This window comes from Pristis pectinata, chromosome 18 (genome assembly GCF_009764475.1).
Source record: "Pristis pectinata isolate sPriPec2 chromosome 18, sPriPec2.1.pri, whole genome shotgun sequence".
NCBI lineage: Eukaryota > Metazoa > Chordata > Chondrichthyes > Rhinopristiformes > Pristidae > Pristis > Pristis pectinata.
The window spans coordinates 37453882-37472681 of NC_067422.1; the positions used below are offsets into that span (position 1 = coordinate 37453882).

Genomic DNA, 18800 nt, shown 5'->3' on the forward strand with positions numbered 1-18800 from the left:
AGACAGGTTTTTCACTGTACCTCGGTAAAAGTAACAATAACAAACCAACACCAATGTCCAGATATCGTTGAAAGTGACAGAGCATTTTGAGAGAATGGTTGGTAAATCATATGGGATCCTAAGATACACTAATAGAGATATGGAGTACTGAAGCACGGAGGTTACATTGAACATGTACAAAACACTGGAATATTGCATCCAAGTCTCATCACCACTTTGTACGAAGGATGTGAACATTCTGGAGAGAGTGCAGAAAAGATTTACTGGAATGGTTCTCAGAAGGAAGGATTCCAGATACATGATTAGACCAGGGAACAGTGGAGCAAACAAGGATGAGAAGTTTTGATGAAGGAACAAGATCATGACTAACTTGGGTTAAATAGAGGGAAGCAAATATTTCAAGAATCAGGAAAAACAACTTGGAAATAAAAAAAGTGCAAGCAGGACGAGAGTAAAAGTGTTTTTACAGACAGTGTAGTTATGATCTAGAATTCACTTCCTCTAAGGAGGAAAGAAACAGAAGCAATGCTTTCAAAGAGGAATTGGATAGACAATTGAGGATAACTAATTTGAAGGAGCAATGATACTGAAAGTAGTCCTTTGTTGGGAACCAGCAATAACTCAGTGACCAGAATCCTTTGATTCTATGGTTCCCGGAGATGACGAAGTATCATCTCCAGCTTAGCCATCTGTCAATCCTGTCAATATTTCTAAATGTCTCTTACACTCAGAAACATTTAAAAACTATTAAAACTGAAATAAAGCATTAAAATGTTTTAATTAAATGAAGCCAACTAAAAATACTTAAAACAATTCTACTTATCAGCTTTAAACAAAATAAAATTAATCTTAAAAAGTAACTTGCCCAAAACCCCCAACAACACAAATAATTAGGAAAATGTTACTGTTCAAAACAGCAAATAATTTATAAAACTGTGGCATATATTCCTTTTCAACAGCCACACAATCCCCCTTGAGCGTTCACCTGCCAAGGGATCTGATAATAGATTCCTCAGTATTTATGCTGGGCAATCTCAGCAAACTTCTGCTCTGCTTTAGGACACTGTGTAGAACCCAGTGGCGGACTGTGGACTGGAAACCACCAGTGGAGCTAGGCAGTTAGTTTGGGACTTGCACATTCGCACATCAGCCCTCAAACCTACCAGTACTTCTGCTCGGATTTGCTGGTAATTCCATGTAGAACTGCTGGCAAAACCCTGTGAAATCTGGGGTTACTCACTGAATGGTGTTGCTGTTTATTCAATGTGTACAACTATATTATTCTGAACAGTAAAGTTTACAAATCTTGAATCCAGTTAAAGGTAATATTTGGATTGTAATCATTACCAGGCTGGGTGTACGTCCAGGCCATGTAATCCTGTAGGTTCACGCTTGCAGAACCTTGGTTCCCCTCAGTGAGCCCGGAGGAGTGCTGTGGGTGTGTGGAATGTATCACTTGGGCACTGCCATCACCAAAACTCCATCTAATTAAGAAAAGTATCAAATAACTGAACAGAAAACACACAAAGACCAATGGTATAAACTTACCAATACACAGACACATTGACACACATCTTGGTAATATACTGTACACACATACTCACACACAAGTACACACCTACACACAAGCTTATATGTCTCACCGGAAGGTCACTTCTGCCAAGCTGTCTGCTTTAACCATCAGGACAAAGAGTTGGGGCTTGTTAACAAGAATCACGTTGGACATGTTAATAAACTCTGGATCCATTAGAGGACGCATGGTGTCTGCTACCAGCTCGGTTGTCACACTCTGACTGCTCACTGGGTTCACCGCTGTCAGCTGTTACAAAATAGACAGCAAAAGGTTGTAATCTAGATGAGGAGATGAGTGGTTTGTATATAGAATATCAAATAGTCAGGAAGAACTTACAGGTTGCCAGCTAACCAAAATATTCAGTTGAATTAAATGCAAAATATCAGATACATGAGTGCGAGTTAAAGGCTAGAATCTAATTGAGGAATTCAAGTGTTTTTTATAAGCAACAGATACCCAGAGGTGATAGATTGGAATCTATTGAAGGATATAAACAATATTAATGAATACACAGCAATGAGTTACAGGCCAAAATCTAATTCAGAAATCAGATGGTTTAGATATAGAATGACAGATACTCAACTGAGTTACTAGCTGGAATCTAATGGATGGAATTCGGGTGCTCTATATATGGATTACAGCTACAGGTTGAAATCAAAGAGGTTATATAACGCCAAGCCATAACAGTAAAGTTTCAATGCGTTTCCTATCTTGGCAGCTGTGAAGAATAACTGTAGGAGACAGGTAAAGGACAGTTGTATGAGGGCTGCTTCCTGTTTGGAACTGCACCAGGCCGTAGCAGAGATGGGGTTACGATCCTGAAGGATGGAATCTACAACAGGCTGAACCCCTAGCCTCAACGCAACTGTTGATGGGAGAGTGACTGTGCCCAAACTGTGAAAGATCAGGACCTGCTGGCAAAAATCTAGGAAGTAGGACGTGAGAGTAAAGGATTAAACAAACCAACAGGTTGCATCAAAACAATGATAAAGGACACAGGAAGGAAGCTGTGAGTGAAAGATGAGGCAGAACTGAGAGAGAGAGCCTTCAGAGAGAAATGAAGAAAGAGAAAGGAGAGACACCATCAGAGAGAGAGGAGACAGCTGAGAGAAAAATATGGTAGATGGGGGGAAACAGAACAATCAGAGAGAGAGAGGAGAGAATGAGAGAAAAATACCATGAGAGAGATAGTGAGAGAAATAACCCATGGACAGAGAGAGAAGAGATAGAACCAGAGAGACAGGCAGCAGAGTTACACAGATCAGTACAGGTTATCAGGCCCACCTCCTCAGGCCACCTGCCCCCACTGTCCTTTTCCTTGCCCACACTGGACAGGAGGCTTCTACCTTCACCTCCAGGATCAGAAGCAGGAAAACGTCACTCACCTTCAACCTGTAGGTCTCGGCATGTTTAAAAATCACCGTGTAGGTTTGTCCGGTGTAGGAAAAGACTTCCAGGTCATCAATCACCCACGTATAGATAACTGAAGTGCCATGGGTAACCTCGGCTGAAAACACCTGCAAGAATTGGCTCATTATAGAAGGTGACACGCTGCTGTAGACAGTGTGCCATTTGTCTCTGTGTCATTTTAACTCAGCTCCACCCTTGCCAGGGGTCAATGTGGTGGGGTTGTGGGGGGGAAGAGGGGGAGTTGTGATACATTCTTGGGTGACTACTTAGAAGCTCTTCAATCGTGGATAGGGCATCATCAGAGAGAGACAAGGTAGACAAGCTCTGATATTAAAGAATGGGATAAAGACAGTGGAGAATTAGGATCTCAGCTCTGACAATCAAGGAGAAGAATCAGTTTGGAACAAAAAATCAGCAAGAGGCAGAAAACTGGTGGGAGTTGTCTATAGGCCACAAACCGAAGTGGTAATCAGGAAATTAGAGGTGTAGGTTACAAGGGTAATGCTATAATTATTAAGGATTTTAATCTACATTTAGACAGGACAAAAGCACATGAGAGGTAATAACGTGGAGGATGAACTCGTGAAGTGTACGAGACCTTTGTTTAGATCAGAATGTGGAGGAAGTGATGAGGGAACAGTTCAGATCAGGTATAATATTGTGGTAGTGATGATTTGGGAATTGATGGGTCTTTAGAAAACAGCCATCATCATATAGAATGTTAAAATAAAGTTAAAAATCATTTAATTCAATCTGAGTCCAGGTCCTAAATCTGAAAAAAGCAAACTACAAAGGCATGGGGCATGATTTGGCTATGTTACACTCAGAAACTAGATATGACAGAAAACAAGCAATGGGTAACACTTGAAGAATTAATACATAAGTTACAACAAATATATGTTCCATTAGGATAAAAAAAACAACAGGAAAAGTAATCCAGCTGTGGCTATCATGTTAAAGGTAGTATTCAGCCAAAGGAAAAGATACATAATGTTGTTAAAAAGGTGGTAAGCTTGAGAATTGGGAATATTTCAGAATTCAGCTTAATGGACCAAGGCATGGATAAGGGGAAAGGAAAATACAAGGATAGGTTGGTAAGAAGTATCAAAACAGGTTCTAAAATCTTCTAAAGATATGTGAAAAGAAAAAAAAAGCAAGAGCTAATGTGGCTCCCTTCCAGACACAAACAGGAGAAACAGTATGGGGGAATAAGGAAATGGCAGACAAATTAAACAAATAGTTTGTGTCTGCCTTCACGGAAGAAGACACAGAAATTATCTTGAAAATAGTGGAGTGTTCAGAGTGAAGGGCGATCTTAAAGAGGTAAGCATGAGTAAAAAGAAGTATTGGAGAAATTAATGTGGCTGAAAAGTATAAAACCCAAAGGACCAGACGATCTGCATCCCAAGGTTTTGAAGGAGGTGGTGATGGAAGTAATGGTTGTACTAGTTGTCAATCTTCCAAAATCCCATAAATTCTGGGATGCTTCCCACGGATTGGAAGATGGTCAATGTAACCCTGCTATTAAGATAGGATAGAGAGAGAAAGCGGGGAACTATATACGTACCATCAATAATAGGCAAAATGTGGAATCTATTATTAAGAAAGCGGTAACATGGTGTCTAATAACAGAATAAGGTTTGTCTGGTGTCGGAAAAGACTGCCAGGTCACCTATGAAGACACGACACAAAGTATTTGTTTAATTTGTCTGCCACTTCCTTATTCCCCAATATTGGTTCCCCTGTTCTCCTCTCTTAGCCACATTAGCACTTGCTTAGTTTTTCTCTTCTCACATATCTCCGTGGGGGTGGGGGTGGGGGGGGTGTCAACGTGGATTTATGAAAGAGAAATGATATTTGACAGATTGGAGGTTTTTTTGAGGCTGTGACTAGCAGAATAAATAAGGGCAAACATGTCGATTTGCTATATTTGGACTTCCCAGTCTGTGGAAACCACTCAAGAGTTGACAACCAGTGAGTCAACTGTCTCCATAGACACCTCATTCAAAATCTCGGGATGCAAGTCATCAAGTCCTGGAAATTAACTTGTCCAGTACTACGTTTTCCCATGACGCTAATTTCATTCAACTTCTTACTTCCTCTGGTCCTGTAGTCCTCCACTATCCCTGGTATGTTTTCTGTGTCTTTGTGATGACCGACACACATTATTTAATTTCTCTGCCATTCTCTTATCCCCCAATGTACTTTCTTTGCTGTCGGTCTATAAGGGACGTACATTAACTTTTGCTAATCTTTTACTTACCACATAACTATACAAGATTTCACAGCCCGCTTTTCTGTTTATCATTACTCTTGCGTTCTACTTTCACACTCCCTGTCAATGTCGTCGTCCTCCTCTGCTGAATTGTGAAATGTTCCCAATCATCAGGTCTACTGCTTTTTGTCAACGTTATAAACATCCTTTGATCTAATTCTGTTTTCAATTTCCCTTGTTGGCCATGGGTCAAACACTTTTCCTATTGTGTTTTATGCTACAAAAGGATAAAGATGTATCAATTCTTCAGATGTTACACATTTCTTGTTTATTATTTCACCTTTAATGGAGTCTCCCAATCTACCATGACCAACCAGCAGACCAGGCACACGTGATTTCTCCTTCATAAACCCATGTTGACTCTGCCCAATCCTATTATGATTTTCCAAGTACCTTGCCGTCATTTCTTTTATAATAGCACTCTCCCTACTCCTGATGTCAGGCTGCCTTCACGGTTTCATTTGTTCAGATTTAAGATCATGGTTTCAGATTGAATGAAATCATTTTAAATTTTACATAAAATTCCATCATAAAATGATTACTTTTCAATAAAGGCCCCTTAATTACAGGATTATTAATAGATCGTTTCTCATTGCACAATACCATGTGTTCGCTTGTCAGTTCCTCCACAGAAAACCATCTCTCATAACGTTACTACTAATTTAGTTTACAATATGTAAAGGAAAGTCTCCCCCTACACACCCCCCATAAATATTGTATCATGCTTGTTATGTGCACCTTCAATTTCCTAATTTGCACATGTCCTGCATTATCATTACTATTGGAGGCCTACAGACAACTCCCAGCAAAGGGCTCTTCCCCATGACATCTCTTGATTTCTAAACTAAGATCATTTTTTCCTTACTACCATTATCACATTGTTTAAAATGAGGTGTCCTCTCCTATTTTGTCTACATCTTCTAAAAGTATCCTGAAATATTTAATTCCCAGTCTTGTTAACTTTGCCACTGTGATTCTGTAATAGCTGTTAGATTGTGCCCATTTATTTCTACTTGGGCTATTAATTTGATATTTGGTCTTTACTTTTGTCTTTTTACCATTTTCCTTGCTCTGACACTAATTGGAGTAAACTCTAATGTATGTATGCATTGTCCCTTCCTAGCAGATTCTAGTGGTCATTACCAATTTTTCTAATCTCTTCGATAGTCTTGTTGTTCTCTTTAGCATTAAAAATTTATTCTCCTCAGAACCGTTCCTTTTCTAATATTTAGTTTAAGGTCTAATCTACAACCCCAGTTATTTGCTTCACTCAAATAATGATCCCAGCCTGACTTATTCCCATACTTTATCATCACACCCTCTTGTCCTTCTCGACTGACCGATTCTGCAGTACTTAATTTGAGACTGCCTCCTAGAATAAAGTGTTCAGGTAACCCCAATGCACCCAAGTCTTGGACACCACCTTGTCAACTCCAAGCAGAAATTCCTCGGAGCTTTGGAGACTTACTGCAGATACGGTTGCCATGGATCCCAATAATTCCCATCAGTTCCCACACACTGCAGTCACAACACACCTGCTCTACCATGTTTGTCTGGATTTAATTTATTTATATATTTTTAAAATATAAAACTGTACTGTTGCCCTTATCTCATTGAAACCCCTCACTCACCAAAGTTTGGACGCACTGTATGCTGTGTCTCAGCAGAACCCAAGGACCTGGAGACTGTGGATTCAGCTGCTAAGGCCCTAAGCTCTGGAATTCCCTTCTTCACCTGTCCTTCTCCCTCCTTTAAGCTTCTCCATAAAATGTACTTCTTCAGTCAAGTTTTTTGATCTTCCCATCAACCTATGCTCCAATATGCTTCAATAGTCACCTGACTTAATTATGTGGCTGTCAAGTGTTTTACTGTTAAAGGCTCAAATTACATTAATTGCTTCTGTCCAGCTCAGTATAAAACCAAGTTTTCCAATTGGTTGAGGAAGACCTTACTTGAGAGGCATCCACCAGCATCCGCTTGAGGTTGTTGGGCACAATGTGAAGGCCCTGGATCACATCGTCGGCCTGGATTACCACAGACAAGTTACGGGAGCTGACCCCATTGTTCACACTGATGTTCAGGACTTCCCTTCCCACGTGGCTGGCAGTAAAGTGGACGTATGCGAACCGGGTATCGACCGTCTCCTTGCGACAGGCGGGTATGAATTGAGGCAGGTCGACCGGGCAGTGGGCCTCGAAGTGGACTGCTGACTGGCGGACTGGTGGACCCCACCACGAGGTGGCATAGCCGCCAGAATTGATCTTGACCACAATGAGCGTCTCGTTGTTTGTCGGTACCGAGATCCTGTCGCCTTCAGACTGTGGGAAGACGACCTGTAGGCCAGTGATCTTTGACTGAGTGCCCAGCGGACAGCAGTTGGTCACTGTTGGGTCCTCCCTGCCAATCAGGGATACCGGGTGTGTGTGCAGCCCAGTGTCAAGGGATGGGGTGACTGCCACTGCTCGCTGCTGGTCTGTGTACAGGACACGGACATCACAGACAATGCCATCAACCCAGGAGGGGCTGGGCCACGCCGGTTGGAAACCCACCAGTAAACTCTCTGCCCAGCTCTGACCCACTAACCCGACGTAGCTTTGTCGCCATGGCGATGTAGAGCTGGGCAGGCAATGCAGGAGGGCTCCGGGCCCAGCATCGTGCTGAATACCGATGACATCATCTGGGAATACGGGAATCTCCTCGTCGCCCAGCGCCACCTGGAACACAGCACCAGCCAATGGGGTCACTAGATAAACCAGGCAACCAATCAGAAGCACAGACACAGAAAGAGATAGAAACACTCAGCGCGTCAGGCAGCATCTGTGGAGAAAGAAACGGAATTAAAGTTTGAGGTCAATGACTCTTCGTCGGAACTAGGCAACGCAAGGAAAAAGCACGTTACAAATTGAAGTGAAGGAGATGTGTTGAAGAGAACAGAGGAATATCCGTCACGGGGCAGAGACCTGGAAAAGAATGATGGCACAGACGAGTCTCAGCTAGAAGACAGTGCCGAACACTCATTAATGTTATTTAATCAGTCCCGATCGGGTATAACTAGAGGGAGGACGGGAGGGGGAATGAAAAAGCAAGACTGCAGGAACCGTGAGAAAGAGAACACAGCAGCTGCTGGCAGTATCTACAGAGGGAGAACGCTGACCTACGGCAGAGCTGAGCGGAGAGGGAAGAGCAGGGATTGCTGGGGGTTCTCAGTAGGCCAGCCGGCACCTCCAGGATGGGGAGGCAGGGTTGCCCTCCCACCCTCCCCCCACCTCCCCAGCCCCTTGTCACTAAGTTTCGTTCCCCTCCCCCACCCGGTCACCCGGTTCCGTCTGACTATCACCCACACACTCAACCCACTGCGTCCCCTATCTCCTCCCTTCTCCCGCACCCCCCCCCCCACTGTTCCCATCCGCCCCTCATCCGTCCCTTACCTGGTTCCACTTGTTACCTTCCTCTCTTATCAGATTTCTTATCTCCAGCCTTTTGGTCCCTCCGCCTATCACCTCCCAGGCCTCTGTCACTCTCCACCCCTCCCTCCCCCACCCCACTCCATCTGCCAATCAACCCCTCCTCACCTGGATCCACCTTTCTCCTGCCGCCCCCTGTCCCCACCCCTCCCACTCACCTTTTATACTGACCATCTCCCCTTTACAACACTCAGTCCAGGTGCAGGGTCTCCACCCATACATGGGCTATCCCTTCCTTCCCGCCACAGATGCTGCCTGACCCGCTGATTTCCTCCAGCAACTTGCTTTTTGCTCCAGGGTTGGCATGCTGGGTCAATGGCTCTCACGGTCAGGGCTGCCAGCCCGAGGCACTAGCTCTGTTTCTCTCTCGACAGATACTGCCTCCCCTGCTCAGTGTCCCCAGCACTTCCTATTTTAGTTTCAGGTTTCCAGCACCTGCAGTATTTTGTTTCTCGGACCCTGGCCGGTGCTGATGTATCTCCACTTTTCTCCCTCCGCGGATGCTGCCTGACCTGCTGAGCTTCCCTAGCATTCTCCTTCATTTCTGATTTCAAGCAGCTGCTGTGCTCTGCATGTCACAGTTCCAGCAGGTTTTCCCTTCCCTTTCCTTTCACCTCCTCCAGACGCATTAGTTGCCACTAACAAACCTTCAGCACCATCTCCTTGGTGACATCAATCTGTGTCATCTGCTTTCTCTTGATCTCCACCCCATCACAGACATTCCCTTCCTTCTCGCTCTGCCCTCCTTCTCCTCTGCAATTTAAAACATGCCCCATTTCTACATTTTCCCAGTTCGCAAGAAAGACTATTGACCCGAAACATTACCTGTGTTTCTCCCTCCACAGATGCTGCCTGACCTGCTGTGTGTTTTCTGGTTTTGTTATAAATTTCTGCCATTTCCAGTGGTTTTTTTTGGCTTTTCAGTCATAAACAGACTACTGGTCGGTGACATGACAAGGTAAACCAACTAAACGGAAACACTGATCCAAATATAGGAAAAATGACTAGAAATTCAACAGCCATCAATTTCACTGCAGAACAAGCCTTCAGGAACACAGGATTGCTGAGATGTTTCTTAGCACAGACTTCACATGATATGAATGTGATATTATTACATTAGATTGATATACCCATTATAGCAGGCATGGTAGTGTAGCAGTTAGCGTAACGCTATTACAGCGCCAGCAACCCAGGTTCAATTCCAGCCGCTGTCTGTAAGGAGTTTGTACGTTCTCCCTGTGTCTGCGTGGGTTTCCTCTGGGTGCTCCGGTTTCCTCCCACATTCCAAAGACGTACAGGTTAGGAAGCTGCGGGCATGCTATGTTGGCCCCGGAAGCGTGGCGACACTTGTGGGCTGCCCCCAGAACACTCTATGCAAAAGATGTATTTCACTGTGTGTTTCAATGTACATGTGACTAATAAAGAGATCTTATCTCATATAAACAGAAAATGCTGAAAAAACTCAGCAGGTCAGATGGTGTCCATGGAAGGAGGAACAGAATCAAAATCTCTCCACAGGTACCACCTGCCCTGCTGAGTTTTTCCAGCATTTTCTGTTTTTATTTCAGATTTCCAGCATCTGCAGGTTTTTTTGATTTTTCACATTTCTTCCAGGACACTCTCTATCTCCAACACTGCAGCATTCGCCTCGATTCCCTGATCGTTCTTCCCTGCTCTATCTTTCCTGAACACCTTGCATCCAGGAATACTTAGAACCAATCTTGTTAATTCTTCGGAGTCTGCAGTTTTTTTGGTTTTTATCTTCACCCATTGTTCCATGATGGACAGGTGGTCCTTTGTCATGTTTACTACTTCCGAAGATTGGATATTCTCAGCATCATTCATTATCTGGACTGGAACCAATATCTAAGTGCAAGTAAGGGTCAACTTGACCATTCCAAGGCTTGAGAGTTCAGGACCACCGTTGGCTGCAGCTCTGAGCAAGTGCCATAGTGTTACAGGGAGCTGAGATGAGAAGATCCGCCTCAATGAATCCACAGGCTCAGGGAACTGTATGGTCCAATCCCATTCCTGCATCAGCCCCCTTGATGCCTTCCTCCAAAGTAGTTGTTAAAATAAAAACCATCCTGCCCCAGAATTTTCTCTTTGAGATGTGGCCGTGAATAACCTGATGGCTGCACCTTCCAACACAATTGTGGCCTCACTTCAAAGCAATCAACTGACTATGGAAAGCACGGCCTTCTGAGGACGCAAGGCTGTGCATCACCCCCCCAGAATTATTTCTTATTCAGTTTGTACTCACAATAGTATCAAAGACCTTTTAGCCATATAGCTCTCAGGGCCCAGTTTACAGCCCTCCTTCCACAAGAAAGCAGTGATAGTATTTTATTGCAACAAGGGCCTTACCCCTCCAGACACTCAGCATCCGTTCAGTGTGCTTCACGTACAGTCTTACCAGGGGTTGATTTCTAACGGCTGCTGTTGTGAAAGCAGAAGATGAGGCAGAAAGCATGCAGGAGAGTGACTAATGTCAGGTCATGGTGATCACGGACTGGGAAGGAAACACTGAACAAGACCTTGTGCATGTGTGTCATTGGAGCTCTCACCTGGAGTATGGGACACCATCACAGCACAAAACTGTCAGCCTTGGTTATGTGCTTAGGCTCTTAAACTGGAACCAATAAGTGAAACATAAGTAAGAGCAAGTGACACGTTTTGGTACTGCAGGTCAATCTTTCCACTTTGGGTGTGTCCAGGGAGGTGATACTGCCCTGCATAATCCTGCGATTCAGTACTGATAAGCACAGTGACAGCAAATACAGGTCAGACGCTGGGTACAATTCTCAGTTAGAGGGCCCCACAGCAGTGCAGGTAGTAGGACCACTGCCCCACAAATCCAGCCACATGGTACAGACCTGACATCCAGTGCTGTCTGTGTGGAGTTTGCACGTTCTCCCTGTGAACATCCCAAAGACATGCAGGTTTGGAGGTTAATTGGTCACTGTACATTGCCCCTAGTGTGTAGGTGAGTGGTAGAATCGGGAGGGAGCCGATGGAAATGTGGGGAGAATGAAATGGGATCAGTACAGGATCAATGTACACAGGCGTTTGGTGCTTGGTGCCAACTCAGAAGGCTCAAGGGCCTGTTTCTGTGCTGTGTGACTCTACATCTCTAGGCCTGGCACTATATTAACGGTGTGCACAGTACAGGTGAACCTATCTCTTTCATTGTTTCACATTGGGGTACACCATTAACAGGTTTCGTTTTGTCCCTGGATTACTGTTGGGATACAGTACAGTGGGATACAGGTCTGCCGCTGTTTTACAGTGGGATACAGGTCTGCCGCTGTATTGCAGTGGGCTACAGGTCTGCCGCTGTATTACAATAGGATACAGATCTGCCACTGGATTACAGTGGGATACAGGACTGCCGCTATATTGTACTGGGATACAGGTCTGCCACTGTTTTACAGTGGGATACAAGTCTGTCGCTATTTTACAATGGGATATAGGTCTACCGCTGCTTTACAGTGGGCTACAGGTCTGCCGCTGTATTACAATAGGATACAGATCTGCCACTGTATTACAGTGGGATACAGGTCTGCCGCTGTATTACAATAGGGTACAGATCTGCCGCTGTATTACAGTGGGATACAGGACTGCCGCTGTATTATACTGGGATACAGGTCTGCCACTGTATTGCAGTGGGATACAGGTCTGCTGCTGTAGTACAGTGGAATACAGGTCTGCTGCTGTTTTACAGTGGGATACAGGTCTGCCACTGTTTCACAGTGGGATACAGGTCTGTCGCTGTTTCACAGTGAGATACAGGTTTGCCGTTGGCTTATACTGGGTTACGGTATAGAGTGTGCAGGTTCATCACCATGCACCCCTGCAGTGCAAGACTGGTGACATGAGGACCATCTTTGTTTGCCCCAATGATGAAATAGCCCACCGCTATCATTTTACAGCTGGTACCTCCAGGAAGCAGGTGGCGGCTGTAGGTAGTGGGACAGAGAAGGGAAACAAGTAAACTGCCCAAAAGACAAGATGGGCCGAATGGCCTGTTTCCATGCTGTACCATTCTACGACAAGCAAAATGGAGGATGTCACATTTCGAACAATAAAAGAGAGAAAAATCAGAACTTGAGCTCATTCAGGACCCCTTGCAAGGGGTTGATATTCTTTTTGAGGAGTTGCTAGCTCATTATTCTTCCACTGAATCAAGGAGAGGTTATGAAGAATCCCAGAATTGTTAACTCACATTTATATGCATGGTGCTGAAGTCAGAGGTGACTGTCACAGGTATGTCTGCCACTTGTGAATAGAATGGCTGTGTTCCTCTGTACCTGGGCGGGCTCACAATTGGTAGGATGTTGGTGGTGACGTTCTCAAATGCATATGAGCTGCAGGGGCTGGTGATGGGCAGGCATCGCTCCCTCAGGTGGCACCACTGCTGTCCACTCATGCATCCTCCAGTGGTATTGCACAGCGGCTGTGTATGACAGCTGGCGAAGGGAGTCCGGAGTGACTCACAGCCTAGGGAACCAGAGAAGCAGGTTAAAATTGGCCACCTACAACACCAAGGAGATAGACACTGAAATTGCAGGTGAATAGTTCAGCATCTCTGAAACTCTCCCCAAAAGGTCACTGGGACAGGGGTCAGGTTTTTGTTGGGTGAGTTTATTCAGGCTTAGGGAACCAAGCTAAATAGATTGGTTTAAGATACAGATAAGCAAGCACCTGACTAATCAAAGACCCCACCCACCCGGGTCATTCTCTCTTCTCTCCTCTTCCATCAGGTAGAAGATACAGGAGCCTGAGGGCACGTACCACCAGGCTTAAGGACAGCTTCTACCCTACCTCAATAAGACTATTGAATGGTTCCCTTATACGGTGAGATGGACTCTGACCTCACGATCTACCTTGTTGTGACCTTGCACCTTATTGCACTGCGCTTGCTCTGTAGCTGGGACACTTTACTCTGTACTGTTATTGTTTTTACCTGTACTACCTCAATGCACTCTGTACTAACTCAATGTAACTGCACTGTGTAATGAATTGACCTGTACGATTGGTATGCAAGACAAGTTTTTCACTGTACCTCAGTACAAGTGACAATAATAAACCAATGCCAATGTCAATATCAATACTAAATATCACAACGGACTCAAGGTGCTAAATGGGCACTTCTGGGTCCAAGGACATGTAGGAAAATTAAAATGAAGTTTAAATATCTGTGGTCAATGAAGGATTTGGGGAAATCCAATGAGTCATGACTCAGAGCAAGATTTCAGATCCATCGCTGTCATCTTCCAGGCAACTCAAACTGCTGCTTGTTGCACTGCCAGAGCTTTCAGCCTCGCTCCACAAGCAAGGTCCAGCGACCATTGGCCTCCACTTCTTCAGTCCATTACTGAAGGAGATTCCCACAAGGAACGAGGACATTTCTCCTCAAGGGCTTCAATAGAAGCACAATCTGTCACCCATCATCCCCAAGCTGATTTACAAAGTTCCTGGTCCCCTGAGGCCTCAGTTTTAAAATTTTTTCCCTTGTTTTTAAATATTTCTAAGCCGCAAACCCTCTTTGCCCATAACCCCCACAAGCCCTCTGGGAACTGCTCAAATTCCAGCCTGCTGTGCATTCAGAACATCATTGGTAGCTATGTCTTCAGCCAGCTCAGCCCCGCTTTGGAATTCCTTCTCAGAGCCTCTCTGTCCCTTTGTCACCTACTCCATTAAGATGTTCCTCAAAACCCATCTCTTTGATCAAGGTATGAACACCTTCCTATGTGCAAAAAACAAACTGCTGGAGAAACTCAGCGGGTCAGGCAGCATCTATTGGAGGAAATGGACAGTCGACATTTCCGGTCGGGACCCTACATCTGGACTCCAGATGGAGAGTCTCGAACTGAAACGTCGGCTGTTCATTTCCCTCCATAGATGCTGCCTGACTCACTGAGTTCCTCCAGCATTTAGTTTGTTGCTCCAGGTTCCAGCATCTGCAGTCTCTTGTGTCTCCACCTTCCTATGAGGCCTGCTATCACATCTTATATGAGTTCCTTGGTACATTTTACTAAAGATGCATTGTATTTGCAATTTGCTGTTGTCGATGTTTTATCATCTCAGTGTTGGAATTTAATTAAAAACTTTAGTGGGGGCATTTCTGTCCAGTGTCTCAGTCAAGTGTTCTTCAGGAACGGGAATCCCAGCCAACTCAGACACAAATGAAGCCAATCAGATGTGATTGCGCTGGAGAGAGTGCAGAGGGAGATTCACCAGGATGTAGCCTGCAATGGAGGACTTTAGTTCTGGGGAGAGACTGGACAGACTGGGCTTCCTTGGAACGAGGGAGACTGAGAGGTGACCTGATGTAAGTATATAAGATTATGAGAGGCATAGACAGGGTTGATAGTCAAAATCTTTTTCCCATGGGAGGTATATCAAAAACAACGGGCCATAGTTTTAAGGTGAGAGGAAGGAGTTTTAAAGGAGATCTAAGGGAGAATTTTTCCTAATTATAGAGGGTGTTTGATATCCGGAACGCACTGCCAGAGTTGGTGGGATCAGTTACAACCCCTATGTTTAAGAGGCGTTTAGACAAACATTTAAACAGGCAGGTGGAGTTTCGCATAGAATGATACGGTCCTAATGCAAGGAAAATGGGATTAGTGTAAATGGCCAGAGTCAGCATGGATGTGCTGGGCTGAAGGGCCTGCTTCTGCGCTGTCCAACTCTCTGTCAGTCCTCGGCCTACTCCGTGCCAGGGTGAAGCCAAACACAAACTAGAAGAACAACTCATAATCTGCTTGGGTAGCCTACAACCCAATGGTATGAACATTGAATTCTCCGATTTTAGGTCACCCTCAGGACCTGTGTTCCTCTCTCCCTCCTTCTGGTCCCTGTCACCCAGGTTCATTCCCCTTACCACTCGGTTCCACTTGTATATCACCCACACACTATACCCCCTGGGTCTCCTATCCCCTCCCCTACTGGTTCCACCTGCCCATCAGCCCTCCCACTGAGCACCTTCCTGCAGCTTGATTAGCGACTGGGTCGAATTTTATCTCAGGTGTTCTTATATACAAGGCCTTTGGGGGGAGCTACTACCCTCCAAGTTCAATTCCAGATTTTATTCTGTCATCGCATGGTTTCATTTCAGAATTTGAACCTCTTACCTGGAGGGATAAGGAACAGGTTCGGGGCACAGTATGGCCTGAATATCTTGAAATGTACCCGTGCGGCTTTTTTCAAAGGCTGCACCACAAATTCAATGGAGCTCACCAACCCCAAGTGACTGAACCAAAGGCCAGGAAACAGCATGATCTGAAAGAGTTTAACCAGAAGGGGAAATGGCTACAGCAATCCATATACATCTGCACAAAATAATCCAGCACCTTGGTGTCAGGGATATTATAACATACAATAATATATAGATCAGTTGGAAATCTGGGCAGAGAAATGGCAGATGCAGTTTAATTCAGACAAGTCTGAGGTGTTGCAATTTGGGAGGTCAAATGCAAGAGGAGAGTATTCAGTAAATGGCAGGGCCCTGAGGAGCATTGATGTACAGAGGGATCTTGGGGTGCAAGTTCATAGCTCCCTGAAAGTAGCAACACAAGTCGATAGGGTGGTAAAGAAGGCGTAGGGCATGCTTGCCTTTACCGGTCAGGGTGCTGAATATAAAAGTCGGGAAGTCAAGTTGCAGCTGTATAAAACTTTGGTTAGGCTGCATTTGGAGTATTGTGTGCAGTTCTGCTCGCCCCGTTACAGGAAGGATGTGGAGGCTTTGGAGAGGGTGCAGAAGAGGTTCACCAGGATGTTGCCTGGATTAGAGAGTATTTGCTATAAGAAGAAGTTAGACAAACTTGGATTGTTTTCTCTGGAGCATCAGAGGCTGAGGGATAACATGATAGAGATTTATAAAATTGTGGTAGGGTGGATAGTCAGGGTGTTTGTCCCAGGGTGGAGATGTCAAATACTAGAGGGCACGGCTTTAAGGTGAGAGGGGGGAGTTTAATGGAGATTTGTGGGGCAAGTTTTTTTACTCGGAGAGTGGTAGGTGTCTGGAACGTGCTGCCAGGGGAGGTGACGGAAGCAGATACAAGAGCAATGTTCAACTGGCATTTAAACAAACACATGAACAGGCAGGGAATGGAGGGATACAGACCATGGAGCTTCATGTACCAGATCTAGCTCATGCTGTCCCTGCCCTGCAAACACTGGATAGGATAGTATACAGACAGTTTTATACTGTACCTAACGCAGTTTTTATATGACTATTTATTTACAAGATTGACAACAGTATTAGGTTAAAATGTATTCCCCGCTGTCCAGGATGACCTCTCACCCCTGCAGTGCCCACCAGTCCCAGAAGACCTCCAGTGAGCCAGAGGCCACCACTTGCTTCCTCTCCATATCCTGGGAAGAGGGGCAGGCAGTCAGCTGGGACAGATCCCCTGACGACCCTCTCCCAGGACCTGTGAATGGCCACCCTGGCCAAGCCCAGCAGCAGACCAATGAGAACTTAAGATACTCAGACAGGCACTGCAACCTCTCACATTGTAACCCATGCTCCACCCACCCCAAGGACAGCGTTTAATCCCATTGGAACCACAACCTCAGGGCAGGTTAAAGATATGCCATCATGTTGCAGAAAAAAGGGGGAACACCGTTATCCAATAGTCTCCCCTTTGAAGTACACAGTCAAGTTTTGGGGCACATTGCACTTTTCACTTGTGGCCGCTCGGACAAAGTCCCGGAACCCCCTTCCCCTACAGTGAGTGCCTCCTGTTATTTTACCTCAACAGTCGCCGCTCCACGTGGGGAGGGCTTGGTCAGTACCGTGGCATCCTTCACACTGTAGGTTCCACTGAAAGTCGCTGCTCCAGTGAGGAAATAATTGACAGTCTGCAGAGGTGCTGCAATCAAAGAAGGGAGAACTGAAGTCAACAATCAACAGCGAATTACACAACAACAACAACATGGATTTATATATCGCCCTCATGCAGTAAAATGACTCACGGTGTTGCACAGGACCACAGTCAGATAGAATTTGACAGTGAGCCACGTTCAGAGATATTAAGGCAGTGATTCCTAACCACTCCTGTTTGCTGATTCCATTGATTCCAAATTAGGCTAGAGCTCAATTTTAAAATGTTCACCCTTGCTTCCACAGCCTCAGCCCTCCCTCCCTTGGTACCCTCCCACAGCCCTAAAGCCTGAGACCTCAGTAATCCACCACTTTGCCCTCGTACATCCTCAATTGTTATAGGAAACAGGCCCTTCAGCTCACTGCGTCTGTGCCAACCAATCCTACACCAATACCATTTTTTATTCTCCCCACATTCTCATCAATTCCCCCAGGTTCTACCCCTCACCTACACACCGGGGACAATTAGTCTTGCCGCGCCATTTCAGGTAATGGTCTACCACACCGCTGTGGGTCAGGGGTCACTCACTGGCCAGCCTGGGTTAAAGACAGCAAATTTCCTAACCCTGAAAGACATCAGTAAACCAGGGTCTTTTTTTCGACAGTCCAGTGGTTTCATGGTGATGAAGTCCAGTGTCCATTAGTGATACCAGCTTACTCCAAACTGTAGTGAATTCAAATTGGTGGAATTTAAACTCCTTTCTCCAGATCAGCCCGACCTTATCCGTACCAGCCAGGAATGTTATCACAACAGAGACACAGGAGACCGCAGATGCTGGGATCTGCTGCTGCTGGAGGAACTCAGTGGATTGAGCAGCATCTGTGGAGGCAGACGGACAGTCGAGGTTTCGGGTCGAGACCCTGTATGGGGACCACAGTCTTACCACAATGGTTCTTCCTCTGGCAGCCAGGTTTACAGTTGCTGGGAGCAACTATCCCACCAGTCTGTAAACACAGCTTAACACAGTCCAATGTGTTTAGCTCTCCGGCTCAAACTTTAATGATGGAGATGTGCTCAAGCCAGGCTTTCAAACAGCAGTTTCCATTTTCTCCCTGTACTTAACCTAGTAAAATATCCCAAGGTTTTGACAAGTTGATTTGACAATTCAGCATGTTGAAGTCCATTACTCTATACCTACATCTGAGGGTCTGCATATTGAATACAAATGTTGGTCTGCATACAGA

The 18800-nt window shown here is 45.2% G+C and overlaps 1 protein-coding gene across 1 annotated transcript in view; it reads right to left on the bottom strand.

Annotated features, from left to right (window-relative positions):
- Positions 1–17598, bottom strand: part of pkd1b (polycystic kidney disease 1b) — a 130198-nt gene extending 112600 nt beyond the window's left edge. Inside the window, exons 1-8 of the mRNA XM_052033354.1 lie at positions 17486–17598; positions 15862–16009; positions 13033–13222; positions 9370–9475; positions 7211–7972; positions 2959–3090; positions 1644–1819; positions 1348–1484 (exon numbers count right to left, since the gene is read on the bottom strand). Of these exons, the coding sequence (XP_051889314.1) occupies positions 1348–1484; positions 1644–1819; positions 2959–3090; positions 7211–7972; positions 9370–9475; positions 13033–13222; positions 15862–16006 (1648 nt within the window). The 5' untranslated portion in view covers positions 16007–16009; positions 17486–17598. The remainder of the gene's footprint in view (positions 1–1347; positions 1485–1643; positions 1820–2958; positions 3091–7210; positions 7973–9369; positions 9476–13032; positions 13223–15861; positions 16010–17485) is intronic.
- Between the last annotated feature and the right edge of the window lie 1202 nt (positions 17599–18800).